The sequence below is a fragment of the Lissotriton helveticus genome, chromosome 2_1, assembly GCF_964261635.1.
Source record: "Lissotriton helveticus chromosome 2_1, aLisHel1.1, whole genome shotgun sequence".
Classification (NCBI taxonomy): Eukaryota; Metazoa; Chordata; class Amphibia; order Caudata; family Salamandridae; genus Lissotriton; species Lissotriton helveticus.
In genome coordinates this window covers 112557534-112575283 of record NC_136059.1, presented here as the reverse complement: position 1 = coordinate 112575283, position 17750 = coordinate 112557534, and the positions used below count along the sequence as shown (strand labels likewise).

The following is a 17750-nucleotide window of genomic DNA, read 5'->3' as shown; positions in this document are numbered from 1 at the left end:
GGTAGAGGGGAGGGGGGAATGTAAGGCCTTAAGCCTTTTATTGATATTGTCATCAATTGAATTAAGGACCTTCTCAAAGGCCTTATTAACCAATTTCTCTAGGTGACCCTCGATGTTGGGAATGGGTTCCGACATTTTAAAGTCTTACCGGAGTCAGAATCTGAGAAGAGGGGTAAATATTATAGTTTTAGGTCAGTGGGCCCTGAGGTCGAAAAAAAACGCTGTTGATTCATGAAGAAAAACGTTATCTGTGGGGGGAACTGTCATCTGGTCGATGTAGACGGTTAAACCAACCATTTAAAATGGGTGGGTAATGAAGAGGCATAGGTATTGCCCAATTCCCTAAGATGGCCGACACGCACGCGTCGCGTTCGCGTCGGCCGTTGCTAGGGTCTATTTCTTTAATCCGGCCCCTCTCGAGTGACGTTGGCGAGGGGGCCGGAGACTTCACAAAATGTCGGGCGGACGGCAATGTCGTTGCCGTAGCTTGCTGCCTAAGCGGGGAAGTGTCTCCGAGAGGGGAGAGAGTCGGACGGTGAGCGCGAAGGTGAGCGCAGTCTGGAGGCTGGTGCGCGGTGGGCGCGTGTGGTCGGGTAGAGCAGAGGGGTTCAACCGTGTTGTGCGCGCGAGTTTTCAGAAGTAAACAAGGGGGGCAGGCCGGTCCGAAATAGAACCAGAGGGGGCATTTGCGAGGGGCGTAACAGCCGATTGGCAGGGAAGGGAAAAGTGCTATAAAGTGCAGTGATACCGGGCACAGGTAGAATAACGAAATACAGAGAAACTATACATCCAGTAGAATAACGAAATACAGTGAAATTATATATAAACTATATATAAACTACTGGTATTATCTAGGGAGGTGTTCCCACATTAGTAATTTCCCATATAAGGTAAGTATATCAATAAATAGATATCACTAAGTCTGAGAGTATAGAAGAGTTACTTATCTTTCTGAGCAGCAGCAACAAAGAAGGATGGGAGATGGTTTCTAAGGGACTTTATTCCTACTCAGAATGTTCATTGATGTTCTACATTCTATTGTTGCTACTGAGCTGTGGTAATAAAGGAGATTTGCATAATATGGCCTCCGTGTCGTGCCATAAAATTCTTGTGCAACATGGAAATAAGGTAAAATTCCCTGCGACAACTCTGTTTTGACAGGCCATCCATTCTTAACAAAAGACATAACGTTCATGTAATCAAGATCATCACCACATGCAACTCTCCATTCGTCCTCTTTGATACACCCATTGGACACCTCACAGATTGAAACAACTTTATCCGGATCATCATCAGGAGGGACCAAATTATCATCTTCAACAGGCAATCTTGAGAGAAAGTCAGCTAAAACATTCTTTGCACCAGGAATGTATTCAACTAGAAAATGAAAGTCTTGTAATTTATATTGCCATCTTGCAATTCTGGAGGTAGCTTTACCACAACCCTTGGTTGTGAAAAGATCCACGAGAGGGCGGTGATCAGTTCTCACTACAAAATTGGTACCATACACATATTTTCGAAAATATTCAATACCCCACCAACAGGCTAAGGTCTCCTTTTCCAAAGTTGAATATTTTATTTCAGCACCACGTAACGGCCTTGACGCAAAAGCAATGGTAACGAGACCAATTTTCTGCTTTTGCATCAGTACCGCACCAATGCCCACATTGCTAGCGTCGGTGACAATAATAGACTTACAATTGGTGTCAAAAGGAGATAGAGCAGGAGCAGAAATAATGCACTTTTTAACAAAACTAAACTGATCTTTACAATTGGCATCCCAAACAAATTGTTGTTGATTTATCATCAGATTCCTTAAATGAGAAGTTTTGTCAGCAAAGGAAGGAATAAACTTGGCATAATATTCGGTTAGCCCCAAAAATGACCTGAGCTGATCTTTGTTGCCGGGTTCAGGTGCATTTTCGATAGCTTTAACCAAACTCAACTTGGGAGAAATGCCCTTCTTACTAATGGAATGCCCCAAATAATCTACCGAATCCCTACCAAATTTAAATTTTTCCTTGGTGAGAGTAAGACCATTGTCTTGTAAAATTGATAAAACTTTAAACAGAACTTCAGAATGCTCACAATCATCTTTACCAAAAACCAAAATGTCATCCTGGAAATAAAGGACATTAGATACATTTTTGAACAGGTTATGCATAGCACGCTGGAATACAGAGGAAGCAGACACTAACCCTAAGGGCATCCTCTTATACCTGTACGCTCCTTCAGTTGTTATAAAAGATGTAAGATGTTTACTATCGTCATGGAGGGCAATTTGATGATAAGCGTTAGATAAATCTAACGTGGTGAAAACTGCAGCATCCTTGAGTTTTGAGAACATCTCACCAATGTTTGGGAGAGGATGTCTGTCAACCCAAACATTAGAATTAAGGTCACGCATATCAACACACAAACGAATCTTCCCATTTGGTTTGTGAGCTACAACTACAGGGGAAAGCCATTCAGAAGATTCAATTTCTTCGATTACATCAAGTTCACATAGTCTTTGAAGTTCCTTTTTAACAGACTCCCTTAAGGACAGTGGAATGTTGCGGACTTTATGCACTTTAGGTATTGCATTATGTTTCAAAATGATCTTATGCTTGAATCTTTTTAACAAACCTAAATTGGGAGAAAAAACTTGAGGAAAAAGCGTTTCCCACGTGTTAACAGAGGTTATGTCAACAGAATTTACAAAATCAGAATATCCCAAAACTTGTTCTGGATGATTAGGATCGAGCTTAATCATCAAATCTCTTTGCTGTGGCCAACCCAGTAGACATGAACCCTCCTTAGCCACATAAACTTTGGATACTATCGATTTACCTTTAAAAGATAAAGTGGAGGAAAAATACCCAAGTACTTCTATTGGTTTTTACTGTATCCAAGCAACCTTATGTCAGAAGGTGATAAAGATTCATTTGGAAATTCTTTCATAACATCGTCACCTATTAAAGTGTGTCTTGCACCAGAATCCGCCATGACTCTTATAAATTTAGAACCAATCTGTAGCATACAGAAAGGTGCATCTTTTTTTTCCTCTCCAATTTCATATACAGCTAAAAGATCCTCATAGTCTTCATTATCACTATCCACAGCTTGGACATTTGAATATTTAGTACGTCTGGGATCAGAGGAAAAATTTCTAGGTTTGTTGCGATTCCTGCACATCCTCGAAAAATGGCCTTTAGATTTGCAATAATTGCAGAGTTGTCCAATTGCGGGACATCTTTTGTCAGTTGCAACGTGGCCAGGAAAACCACACTTGAAGCAGACAACTTCTTTTTTTAAACTTGATATCATTGTTGACGAACTCGTCGGTCTACTGGGATAATTTTCTGTATATTTCTTCCTGACCACTTGAACTTCAGAAACAGTAGGTCTTTCCACAGAAGACTCTTTTGACTTCCTTTCCGACAATTCTTTTATGCCTAATTTCATATCTTCAAAACGATGTGCAATATCCAGAGCTTTGGAGAGAGATAAGTCTTTTGCATCCAGTAGCTTTTCTTGTAGTTTTACATTAGCTACATTATGCACTAATTGATCTCTTACCATTTGATCGTGGAATTCTTGATAATTGCACTTGACTGCCAATATTCTTAAGTCCTTCACAAAGGAATCAATGGGTTCAATAGGTAGTTGCTGCCTGCTCAGGAACTTATGACGTGCCACAACCTCGTTGACTTTTTTGATAAATTGTTTGTCGAGTTGCATAATGGCGTTTTCGTAAACATCAGTTTCTTCTTCAGAAGAATTGTCTACAGCTAGAGGAGGAAGATGAGAAAGAACTTGCCTGCCTTCCGCGCCAAGAGAATGTTTAAGAATGGCAAGTTTGCGTTTATCAGTATAATTCTCACCACCTATGGCCTCAAGATATGCTTCAAAACCTTCGCGCCATTGTTTCCACTCTAAAGGTGGTTCGCCTGGACTAGCTAAAAATGGGGGAGGCGCATTAAAACTTTCCATTCCGATGTAGTGTATAATATATTATTTAAGCTGATTTCAGAGTTAATGGATTTGGTTACTTGTTTTTTTTCTTTTTTTTTCTTTTTTTTTTTAGAGAATAAATGAACACTGTAATGACATAAGTGATTTCTTTGCAGTACAATTGGAAAATCAGCAGTCCATTATGATGTAGACAGAGTGTGCATGGAAGACTTTAGCCAGGGAACCTTTGTGATGTAGCGTACATGTCATTGAGCGAAGGTTGCTTAGCTACGCTTTGTTGAGTTTCAACAGGATATGCGTGCGTGCATGCGTTGTTTAGAACGCCAAGCGCGAGGTTGAGCGCATGCGTCAACTCGCGCTGCTGAATTTTGTGTGCGCGTTGGAAAAATGAAGTAAATTAAAATACAGTCTCACCTCTGGGCTCGGAAAAGCGGGGTTTTCACATCTAAGGGCAGCAACTGACAGCGGAGCGTCCGGAAAAACTTTGAATGAGCGTTGGCAGACGATCTTAGAAACGGTAATCTTGATCTGGTTATACCGGGGCTGCAGGCTCCCACATCGCGTGAATGTTCTTCTCCATCGTCGCCAGTGATAAATCCCAAGTTGAAAGGAAACGAGGTAAGCAGGATTGGTGTAAAGGAATATTTATTCGGTTAAGCGAAGCTGGTCACAACCATGGGAGCCCACGCCAACCGTCGCACTGGAGTACTAGGAATGCCCCGCTCAGAGCATTCCGAGTTCCAGGAGCGAGGGACAGCCACGAGCCCACACGAGGATACCACACTACTGTAATCTCTCTTTGTGTGTAATCCGAGGGTTGGATAAAATTTACCAACTCTTTAGCAGAGGAAGATTTATGTATAAGAAACAGCATAGATGAGATTAGAGATACATACCAATCTATTTAGTGTGTTTGAAGTATTCTCAGCCAGAAATATACAGAAAAGCATGTTTTCCGGATTTTTCAAATAGTAAGCTCTAACAAATTTGGATGACATTTGTCCTCAGGAACCCTGGGGCATATTATCAAGCGGGTTTATCTATGCTTTTTTGGCTTTAAAAGCCAAGAAAGCGGAGATAAAATTATCTCCCTATTACCTAGCTGTCGCTAACTCCAGTTAGCGACAGCTAGTAGGAGATAGCGACCATCTTGGGCCCCGCTTTGCATGTCAGTGATATTTATCACTAATGACATGCAAAGTGGGCGTGCCAAGATGTTAGCGACTGGAAACAGTCGCTAACATCGCTATCTCCTATTACCAACGTTGGGAGATATTCGCGCTAAGCGCGAATATCTCCAAAAGCTAACACCTGCCCCATAGCAGTTCTTAGCCATGTTATCCAATGGTGGGTGGATAACATGGCTAATAGCATTAGCTCGGTAATGCATGAATATCGCTGACTTTTCTGCGATCTTCATGCATTTCGGCCGATTTTTATCGCTTAGGAGATATACCTTGATAATAGCAAGGTTCCTAAGCGAAAAAAATCCTCGCAGCTCGGCGATAAAAATATCGCCGCTAAACCAACATAGCGATAATTATCGCTAGTTGTTGGTAATATGCCCCCCTGTTCCTCTTCGGTTTCATCTGCATTATCAGTCTACACATGGTCAACATTGATGGGAAAATAGGTGCCTGCCTCCTTCTAATTCACATCATCTCTATTTTGTTATTCACTAACCCTGAATTAGTGCAATTTTTCCCAAATATAGGAAACATCTTGAGTCTACTCCTGATGTATCTCTAGTATACCAGAAATAGCTCTCAGATGTTTGTATTCACTACCATGTACTGGATACAATTTTGATGGCTGAGAGTTACCCAATGTTTTTTTCTGTTTCCTGCATTGCTTTTCTTTTTTTCCACAAGGACCATATTCGGTATCACTTTCTCAAGTCCTATAGAATTGTAGCAGTATATGTGTTTAGTTTCTATTGCAGTATCATAGTTTTGATTGAGTCTAATTTGTTAAATACCATTTCCACAGTTGTTGTTCCCGCTTGGATTGATTCAGATTAGACAAAGGAGTAGGGGCTGCTTTTGGCATGTGGGCTTGTTCAAAGCACACCCACTCTATACTACATGTATGATCAATGTATGATTTAATTTCATCTAGAGTAGTCTACACAGTATTCATTCAAGCTACATAGGAATCCCGAGAATCGTTTGGGCACCTACATGATCATATTGAGTCTTATATGGAATAATTACTACAGTATTTTAGGGACAGAAATGTGTGAAGCATAACTCTTTAACATGGAAATCAAGTCAAAACCGTTGTTAGAGAATACCTATTATCTTCCAGTAGGCAATTGACCTCCACACATGTCAGTGACTTATCTTTAAAAATGCTGTGCTTCCACCCACCCTGAGGTGGCATGCTTCATCACAGAGCCCTCTCCGTGTCCACGCAAGCAGTCTCTGACCTGTGTGGGCTCAACCTAATATTGAGGGAGTACCATTAGTGTTGTTGATTTCTGAAGGGAACTGTCTTGACTCTGATTATGGGGAGGGTGTGGGATTAAAGCATTACATTTACTGCAAGGTGTGCAAGTAGTTTTATTTGAGCCACTTATGGTGTGAGTAGAAATACCATACAGGGTACAACGACCCTACTTGTTTCAGAAAACAAGGTTTAGCCCAGGTGGGTCTAGGGTTATTGCTAAGTGAAAGATGACTAATGTGTATAGAACAAGGACCCCCTGATTCGGATATAGTTCCTGGGTCAGGGCAATTAATATTTGTAAAGTAACGTACCCAGGCACACAAAATCAAGACTGGCACAATATGTATAGCAAACACAAGCGAAATTAATATTGAAACACTGAATTAGCAAAAAAATACATTTTAATAAATTTGATAAAAAAGTGCCATGACATAAATCATTGACATATTAATAAAAACATGATAAAAAAAATCCATTAATTAGTGTACATTGTTTATACAATAGTAGAGTATAAGGATGGTTTCCTGTAAGTGAAAGATGACACCCTATCTTGGAGACAGGTTGTAGCTTCAGTTCATAGTGCACTGGTGAGAAACCGCCTTTAAATGTTTAAATGTGGAGATAGATCTGGTGCTGGAGGAAGGTGGTATCTTTTCCTGTGACTGCATTGTTGAATAGACTTTTTTGACAAAGACCAAGATCCTGACCTGTAGATATGTGTTGGCTATGGGTTTGGTTGGCCGGGTGAGAGGTTATCATGGAATCTAGGCCGAGGTCTTATGATGCGGATACATGGAATCTGGCTGAGGTCCTGTGCAGGAGACAGGTGGATGCTGCGCTTGTAGTTGGACTGGTGAAAGGGCCTCTTTCAGGGTAAATCACATCAGGTTACGCAGATAGTTGGTCGCTGGACCTCTGATTAGACTGGTGAGGGATCCCCTTCAAGTGTAGGTGGACGTTGGGTTCTGGGGATAGCTGCTGGTGGTGGTGGCCATTGACTCAAACATACACATGCCAGCTCATGCCACCAAAACGCACCAAAAATAAATGTACCTCATTAGGAAAATCTAATTTCTTTTCCTACAGTAGTCTTTAGCCAAACATCAAAGCTTCATTCGTAGGAATAGAAGAAATTCCATTCTCGATGGAAAGCCCAGAGTCATGCTGCTACACCTACAAGTTGTTCTCTTCTCAGGTTGTCTCTATGTGCTTATGTCATGTCCCGCCTAATTTCTATCCATTGACTGCTCCACTGTACTATATACAATGCCATACCCTACTATCAACTGGTTTACTTACAGAAGAACAGGGAATAACAGGTGTTAATCCATTCTACATAAAGTGCCCAAGCTGTAAGCTTTAGAACTCTGAAACTACAAACTAGACTTTCTACTGAAAAACTGTGAAAGTCATATTCATGATAGCATTGCCCTCTCTTCTCACTTCTCAAGCTTTTCAAGCTGTTAAACGTGCATTTATTTAAGGCATCAGTCTTAAAATGCACCCAATATCTGGATGATCTATCACACATGACCATGTTTATACTTCTCTGTTCTCTCTGCAGTTTACAGTTGTCGTCACACTTAGGTTATATGTACACTTCCCTGATACTATGAGGTTAGTCTGACCACAACACAGAAAAACTGTAATAAATAAGCAAGACCATCTGAACTACACCTGTATCGGTCGAACGCGAAGAGAACTAAAGTTCTGTGCCAGTATTTATTATTTAACCCTGACAATGTAGTAAATGTTTCTAGATAGTAAATTAACAGAAGCTGTTTTGAGTTTCGTGGTCTTTGCTAGAGAAGAGCTCCAGCTATTGAAAGGGTGAAAAAGTGGTGGATTAAAGTTAGTGTCAGCCCACCAATTGACAAGTTTGTGGACATTCACAAATGTCATAGGCAAACCACTCTTTGTAGTACCTGTTCACCATATTAAAAAGCAGCGTTAACTATTGCACATTCCTCTGCACTTCTAGTAGAAAACCCTGGTGAAATAAACTACTCACATCTGTCAGAAACCTTTCTGTAAAATTCGGACTGATGTAAATCAAGCTATTTTGATAGGTTTACACCCGAAAGGCTTTGATAACTGACCTGTAGTTCTACCTTCACCTTAAGTCGCAATTGTGAAAGTCTAGCAAGTTTCTAGCCCTATTAGAGCAACATTGGACACCATGTCTATGAGTATGCCAGGAATTGTTAGTGCCATAACTCACTCACTCACTCATTGACTCACTCCCTCAATCATTTTCTAATTCACTTGTTCAATCATTCCCTCACAAATTTACTCACTTACTCATTCACTTGCTCACGAAGGGCCTTATTTATTAAGGCCCTGCAACATTTTTGCGCCGCCGTTGTGTCAAATTTTGTGAGGCAGTGGCAGCATAAACAATGCGCCACATTGCGCCATATTTACAAGGTGATGCATCTAGGCACATGTGTCACCTTGTAAATCCCTGTGCCACTTTATACCTGCTTCAGGTATTATGTATGCAGAGTGGCCGTTCCCAAATAAAAAAGGGTCGTAGAAGTGTTGCAGTGAAATCTCACAGATTTCACAGCAACACTTCTAGGACTCCACTTCATCAAAACCTTACGCCTGCCTAATGGCAGGCATAAGGGTGATGCAGTGGAATGGGAATAGACCTAACCCATGCATTGCTGGAGTTGCATCAGACTTGCGACACAACTCCAGCAATGCGTGACTTTTGTGCCGACAGATACGTTCGGATGCCTGACAAAACTGTCATTCCTTGCTACATGGAGCACTGTACATTAGATACAGCACATCCAAGGAGGGCGAAGTGAACACTGTTGCATCGCTGTTTTATCGCAGGGATGCAACAGTTTTCATAAATGAGGCCCTTAGTTGTTCACTTACTCGCTCATTCACTCTCTCACACATTCATTCACTCAATCAGTCTCACACTTACCCACATACTCATTTTTATTTCTATTTGTGTGTAATTAAATGTTAGTCATGCTGATGTTCCTCAGTTGGACTTGAAGGAAGCTCTGTTGCCTTATTTCTCCCGATTGCCTCACTTCTATTGGAAGCAAGGCAATGGGGATCTGCAGTCTTGAGATTTTGCAGAACAAACATAAAATACCTGATTCACAATCTTTACTTCTACTACTGCACCTAGGTATAAATCTACACTTTTTGCTATACACTATTTCTGACTGAAGTGTAGATTTACATGCCTCCTACAACAGATTTATGAATTACTAATACTAATTTTTCACACAAAGGTGGAGATCTCTGCAGCTGTGCGTGTAAATCTCCTTATGGGAAAGTATAGGAAAAATGTTAAAGCTTGTTATCCTTTAAAAATATTTAGTTATCCTTTAAATATATTTAAGTATTTTTATATAAAATATCATTACAACTTAATTAAAAATATTTATTATGAGCCTCAACCTATTAAAATAAAATGTTACAGCACATTAACTCATTAAATTAAATGTGCATTCATTCAAATATATTTATTTAATATTTACTCCCCAAGTTTTATTTTAATCCCATCCGCAGAAAAATATTATTTTTCTTCACTATGGATTAAATGTTGTTAAAAGTTATGTGTGCAAATAATTTAAACAATTTAAATCTTTTACTAAAAGTTTAAATGTTTAATTTCTTTTTATTTCTAAATTAAGTTTATTATTACACTTCAAAATAATACAATAAGAATGTATTAATTACATATACTTTTTACATGTTAAACAAAATTAAGTACATTTTAAAAGTCAAAATAATTGTGTATTTAACATTTCCTAATGATATAAGTGTCTGCCTCCATTATTGTCCATGCAGTTGTGTTGCAGTACCTGTGAGGGGTCATGTATGATGCTTCACTTACTCCGAGACTGGGTTGGAGTACATTTACTACTGCTTTAGGACTGTTGTAATGTTAGAAGTGTAGTTTATAAATAGCAGTGGTCTTATTGTTTTGGGGGTAGGTGTTTGTAGTAGCTTGTCCTTCCTAAACCCCTTCTTATTTTCCCTAGACTCTTTATATTATGGAGTCAGTATTCCCCAATTTCTAGCCACTCTCCCTTGTGCCTTCCAGATTTTCTACAAAGCATAGGCTTGCAAGTGTTCCGATCTCCTAAAAAACTTATAGGAGAGGGGGAGGCAGATTTCTTCACCCGTAAATTAGTGAGTAGCTTTGTATAACATGTGAATAGTACTACTGTACTATGTGTAGTACTGTTATAGTACTAATTGTCGTACTGCAAATGCTTTGAGAATTAATATCTAGAAAGTGGGAACTCCCCAGTGGCATAATGCAAAATGAAAGACCCCCACAGAATGTGTTGAGGGGTTCTTGAGTCTCCCATCTGGGGTGTAACACAGGCTTCTGCACACCCTGAGGTGCAGGAGGACTCTCAACCCTCTAGGGGGGTTCTGAACCTTTCAGGGGTACCGATTTAGCCCCAGACCAATCCAAATCTGTGAGATATGGAAGGCAGGGGGCCCTCATCACATTCTGTAGGGGGGCATCAGTTTGCGTTACACCACTGAATCCCATATCTCACAGGTATTTATTTAACTGGGCTGAATAGGCTTCCCTGATGGTTAGGGGCCATTTGAAGGATTCGGTCCCCCCTGCAACGCTTTGACTGCAGGGGTCTGCTTTACACACCTGATTCCTGAAGCTCTTAGGGCTAGATGCAATGTCCATAGTTTCTGGTATTCCCACGTGCAATCATTTATAATACAAATACATCTCATTAGATTTTCAGGTGCACAACTATTTGAAGAACATTGAAAAAGAGTCAAGAAAAATTATGGTTTCATTCTCAATGGACAAGTCCTCCAATACATCAGAACATGATGTCAATGGTGAGTACCATACTGTAGCAATATGTCTCTGCACTCATATAATGTCTTTCACTTACTCTTTAAGAAATGAAATCAGCTGACTTGCATTAATGAAAGAGAAAACAACTATGCAATGTGAAGGCATTGTCTGGTATATGTGTAGGAGTTCTAAATGTTAACTTGTCACTAGAATGACTGGAATAATTTAGTCACAATGTACTTGTCAGAAAATCTCACCCATATCTCATCGAAATCTTGAAATTCTGAGTTTACACAGCTTCAATGGGTGGGACACAAATGTAACATTTTTGTATCACCTTTAAAAATGATGAAACTAGTGTGTTTTTTCACCATCCTCTGACAAGAAATCATATAAAATACTGTCTATGCAATAGTTCTCATTGAGAGCAATGATGTGCAATGCCGCGCCAAGAGAACCCCGAAAAATAAGGCATTTATCACAGAAAATGTGTTTCATTTACATGTAACACCAGGGGGTGTAACACGATGAGTTGTGCAGGCTTGGGGCAGAGCCGAGCACTTTTTTTTTTAGGTCTGACTAGACAGTACATTACAGCTGTTGCCAGACATTTAGGGGCCAAAATATGAGTTTGGCAGTCCTTGGACGATTGTGCAGCAGTGGTGGTCCGGTAACCGCTGCACCAACGGTCCAACCGCCGGATTACGAAGAAGAAGAATTCTTTATTGCTCAGTTAATTAAAACCATTGCAATCAGCATATTTACATGTAGATGAACTTAAAATAAAACTTTTGTCTAATAAAATATTACTATCAGGCTTTTCAGTTAAATAAACTTTAAAATGTTCTAAGAACTTACTTGAGCAAAAAAAATTATGTTGGAAGGCGATTAGGCTTTCGATGATCTAAATGCTTAGTCATTATGTGAGCAGGAAATAAAAGGCAAGCTCGCAGTCTCCCTGCGGCCTTTACAGATTCTTTGGAGTTTGTAATCTGTCCATGGTGATTGTGGCTTGAGTTTGTGGTAGAGGCTTGCTGGGGCGGTAATCAGAGTTAAATGTTGTGTGGGTTAGTGTCTTCCGGGCTCTCCCTTCTGTTGTTCTGCTTCTTACCAGCTTTTTCCAGGAATTTTACCAGATGACTTGCTAGTTGGATGTTTTTTCCATCAAAGCATGCTTTGACTGCCTGCCGGCATGTCCTTATTCCCAGTTTCTTTAGGGTTGGCTTTAGATGTTGTCGGCGCTCCTTGTCCAGACCTTTGCAGATGCAAGGATGTCCTCTTTTGTGTTCCCACATAATCGGCAACTTGATGGCATTTGTGGCCGTTTCCACGGGGGAAGATGGATTTGAGATGGGAGGATGCCCAGCCTTAGTTGTATAAATTTCTCCTTTGTAGACCGTGTAAAACCGGCTCCTAAGTAGCTTTGGCATGAGCTGCTGGTGTAGTTTTGGATGACGGTCCAACCGTGTGCCCTTTTCCTTAACGCAGCTTTGTCCTCTGTTAGAGACTTAGGGCCAGATGTAGGTAATTCTAATTTACCGATTCATAAATACCGAATTTTACCGATTCGGTATCTATGAATCGGTAAATAAGAATGTGGGAGATGTAGGTACATTTTTATTTACATTTACCGAATCGGAAACATTCGTTATTTACCTATTCGGTAAATACTGAATCGGTAAATACCGAATCCTGCAAGGGTACAGGGGGTGTCACTTTGACACCCTCTAGCACCCAGACTACAGGCATGTGTGCCATGTGGCACACAGACATGCCCTAAGGGCATGTCTGTGTGTCACATGGCACAGGTGTGCATGCACAGATGTGCATGCACACCTGAATTCGGTATTTTACCACCCAATAGGATTGGGTGGTAAAATACCGACTCTTAAGGGCCTGTGGCACTCTGTGAAGTGCCACCTACATTTGGATTTACCGAATCGGTAAAAATACCGATTCGGTATTTTACAGAATCTGTAAATTTACCGAATCGGTAAATTTACCGATTCTGTAAAATAATGGCCCCTACATGGCGATTCATAAATACCGGTCGGTAACGGCCGAAATCGGCCGTTACCGACTGGTATTTTGGCTCCTACATCTGGCCCCTAGTCCTTACAGATTTATTTGCTAGTTGTTTGAACGAATTATGTGAGGTATTGCTCTTCCAGGCTTCTTGTAGCTCCAAAGTTTCTATGGAGTGCTTTAGATAAATTGCGGCGGCACTCGTGTTTCTCCCTGATAGCTCATTCCAGAGATGATAATCCATGGATGAGGCATCGGCTCCTCGTATTTTGTGCCAACTTTTGGCGTAGGCCCCCATTCTTTCTGTTTCTTGGTTTCTCAGGCCAAATTCAAGTCTTATCTGTGCTTGAGAGGTGTATTTGGGCAGATTAAATAGCATGTGCATTGCCTTGGCTGTTGTGTTGTTCAGTATCTGTGCGTCCCTTCCTCGGAGGCATTCGCTTCCATAGGTGATAGCCGGTGTTAGTTTTACTTGGATTATTTGTAGGAGTGGAGTGAAACTGCAGCCTGATACTTTCTTTTTAAGGTTTCTCAGTGCAGCTGATATTATGGTACCTCTCCTTGATATTGCTTCCTTCTGAGGGAGGAATGTCCCTTTTCTGTCAACAATTACACCCAGGTATTTGTACTCGTCCACGGTTTCCACTGTTAGGCCTCCCATTTGCCAGTGAAATTTAGATGTGGCCGACTTCTCATTTACTCTTATGGCTTTTGTTTTGGAGAGGTTTATGCTGAGGCCGTTCGTGGCTGCATGGGTGTAAGTTGTGTTGATTAGGCGTTGTAGCCCTATCGGCGTTCGGCTTATGAGCACGATGTCATTGGCGTACATCAAGTTTGAGACTATAAGTCCTCCTAGTTTTGGGGCGTGAGGATTACATTCGTCTAGCATTGGAGAAAGATCCGACATAAAAATATTAAAAAGGGTCGGGGCTAGAACGCACCCTTGTTTGAGGCCCTTGGTCGTCTGTACTTTTCTTGACAGGCAGTCTTCTGAACCTAGCTTGATTTGTACCCATGTGTCCGTATGTAATAGCACCAGTTGTGATAGTAAAGTTGTCGGCATTTTCCTGTTGGCAAGCTTCTCCCATAGTAAGTTTCTATTGATGTTGTCGAAAGCCGAAGAGAAATCAATGAAGCATATATAGAGGGGTAAACTGGCGAGTTTGGCGGATTCAATTAGCAGAGTTAGGGCCAGAATGTTTGTCGTTGTTCCTAGTTTTTTTCGAAACCCTGTTTGGGTGATGGGGATTACTGCATTTTCGTTTACCCATTCTGTGAGCTCCTCTAGTAATAGACCAGCATAGTATTTGGCCTCATTGTCAATTAAGGCAACAAGTCTATAATTTTTGGGTTCATTTTTGCTGCCTTTCTTGTGAATGGGAGCTATTATTGAGCCTTTCCATGAGTCGGGAATCGTTCCCGTTTCAGAAATCTGTTTGAATAGTGGCAGTAGGGCTGCTGCCCAATATTCCGGATTTCGTTTGTACAAAATGGGAGGAATTCCATTGGGGCCTAGCGCCCCCTCTGTCTTCCCTTTTGCTATCCTGCTTATGATTCGTTTTTCTGAGAAGTGCATTGAAGTTGGCTCTATTTGTTGTATGCAGTCTAAAAATTTTCTGTTGAGTTCTGATGACTTCTTGGCAGAGTTATTTGTTATTGTATTGAAATGGAGCCATAAAAATTCAGACCAGACTTCTTCGGTGATGTGTGAGTTTATGCTGGGTTTTCTGGAGTCCTGGAGGTCATTTACTGTCTTCCAGAATCTTCCACTGGTGTTAATTCCTTTTGCATCATGGAGCAGCTTTGCCCATAGGTCTTCCTCTGCCTCCCTTTTCAGGTTCCAGATTAATTTCTTCTTGATGGATTTTTGTTTTTGCAGTTCCATTTGGACTTCTTTGTTCGGACCTTCTCGATGTAATTGCCTTAGTAGTTTGTTAATGTTTTTCTTATGGATCTTTAAGTTTGTGTTCCCTTTTATTTTCTTATCTTCCTCTTCCTTGTTGCGGGATCTCTTTTTGGAACTTGATTGATTTTGATTTTCCAAGTTATTAAGGGCCGTTTTTGAGCTTGTTTGGGCAGTTCCAAGGCTGCTGGTGAATATTTCCCATCGGCTTAGATTGTCTGTCCGGGACTCTATGCTTTTTTCCCACAGTTTTTTCGCTTCTTTTTCGAAACCTTCTAAGTTATGCATTTTGCATTTTATCCTTTTTTGTGTAACCAAGTATGATAATCCCTCATTAGCTACTGGTAAGGTGGCCGCGGCCCCATAAGTGTCAAGAGTGATCTCTTGTGGTAGGTGGTCGCTGGCTGCGGTTGTTCCTATTCGAAAATCCAGAATTTTTCCAAACAGTTGTAGAGATGAGAATGTGGAGCTTGCCGTTGTGTTGTGAAAAGTGGCTGACAATTGAATGTCGTTTATGAAACGGCCGTTTAGAGCTACAAGGTTGAGATGTTCCAAATCTTTCAGGCTGTCTCTTGACAATCTGCTTTGTTTTCCCCATTTGCTGGCCACCTGTGGGGGGATTCCCCATATGTTAAATTGTTCTTCTAGGAGTGAGTCCCTTAGCTGGGGCCCGCCTATGTACATATTGAAGTCCCCTGTTACTAAGAGATTGGTTGTTGACTCCTCTGACAGTATCTTTGTTACTTCTGCAATTAGTAGTTTCATCCCGGCTTTTTTTTTCCGGGGGTGAACGTATACGTTTAGCAGTATTAGCTTTTGGTTTTGATCTTTTCCCCCTAGTTCCAGCTCTATTGTTTTTATGCTGTTGTTACCCGACTGTGTGGCATCTTTACTCTTTATTTCATTTATGCTCTTTATTGAGGTGTATGTTGTTTGGCCACCTTTTGAATGGCCGTGTTTGGCATTTCTTGAAGCTGGTATGTGGTGTGCCTTAAAGCCCTGTATTTGGTACGGCTCATCTGACCAGGTCTCTTGAAGGGCAATTATGTCGAATTTCTGGAGGTAAAGTAGGAGCTGAGCGTCGTCTGCTTTATTTCCTAAGCCGTTTATGTTCCAGGAACAAATTCTTAGTTGATGGTTTTTTGGATTGTTTTGTTGCGAGCTTTGTCATTTCTTCTCAGGCCTTGTGTTGATGGTCCTTGCTACCCAATTCCAGTCCTCGTCTCGGATTGGTCCTTGGACTTTCCTTGCGCTCAGTGGGTATATGTCTGTCTGTGAGACTGAAATGCTTCTGGCCCCTTTTAGGACGCTTGTCCTTTTCTCTGGATTTTGTTTGTTTTCGAAGCAGTTGAGTCTCTCTTTTTGTGCTTGGCTTAGTGGTTCTGGGTATCCTGTTTTTTCCTGTATTTTTAGGCAAATCCCCCATGTTTTAAAGCGTAGTTCAGACTCCATGATTCTTTCAGTTATTTCCTGCGTAGCCCATATGGTTTTGGTTACCTCTTGTTCGGACAGATGACTGTGGTGTTCAAACTCCACATATTCAAGGTTGTGTGTTTTTATGTCCTTCAAGTTGCTAATGGTGGACAATAAGTGTAGTATGTTACCTCGGTTGAGTATATCCCCTCTGCCTCTAGACCTATACTCCGGGATAAATAGGATTGTGCCTTTTTCAACTTCCTTCTGCTTGTGGCCCCGTTGTATATGTTCTTCAAGGGAAACAACCTTTACAACGCAACTTTTACAACGCATTACCATTACAACGAAACTTTTACAACGCAAATACCATTACAACGCATGTATTTACAACGCATGTTATATGTTAACGCATGTTATATGTTACGCATTTTTGTTATATGTTTGGGTTTTTTTAAGGGGTATTTTTAGGGTTTAGGGTCATTTTTCAGTTTTTGGGTAAAGGGGTATTTTTAGGGTTCAGGGTCAGTTTTGGGTTTTTGGGTAAAGGGGTATTTTTAGGGCTCAGGGTCAGTTTTGGGTTTTTGGGGTACAGGGGTATTTTTAGGGTTCAGGGGCAGTTTGGGGTTTTTGGGGTACAGGGTAAAAATAAATTAATTAAATTAAATTAAATTAAATTAAATTAAATTAAATTAAATTGTATTAATTGTAATTAATTTAAATTAAAAAATAATAATATATATTTACCAATATTTACGTTGTAATGGTATGCGTTGTAAAGGTACCTGCGTTGTAAAAACATGCGTTGTAAATACATGCGTTGTAATAGTTTTTGCGTTGTAAAAAATTTGTTGTAATGGTATGCGTTGTAAAAGTATGCGTTGTAACGTCATACATCCGTTCTTCAATGTCTGGTTTAATCAATGTCTGCTCGGCTCTTTTTGTAGGTGGTTGCTTTTCGTCTCGGGCTTCTATGGCCTCCTTGTCTTCGTCCTGCATTGGGCCCTGTGACTCAGGGATTCCCTTAGTGACTGTTAGTGAAGCTCCCGACCTTGCTGGGATGTTTGTCCTCTCTGTTTCATTTGTGGGCTGGCTTTTATCTCGACCGAGTTCTGTTTGACTCTTATTGGTCGTGTTACTGCCTTTGTGATTGGAGTTTTGACTTAATGAGATTTGTTTGGTTTCTTTAGC

At 40.7% G+C, this 17750-nt stretch overlaps 1 protein-coding gene across 3 annotated transcripts in view; it reads left to right on the top strand.

Annotated features, from left to right (window-relative positions):
• Positions 1-17750, top strand: part of LOC144819239 (C-type lectin domain family 4 member K-like) — a 175284-nt gene that overhangs the window by 21768 nt on the left and 135766 nt on the right. For all 3 annotated transcript variants that reach the window (XM_078677211.1, XM_078677209.1, XM_078677212.1), the window contains exon 3: positions 11152-11259. In XM_078677211.1, coding sequence (XP_078533337.1) covers positions 11152-11259 — 108 coding nt within the window. The remainder of the gene's footprint in view (positions 1-11151; positions 11260-17750) is intronic.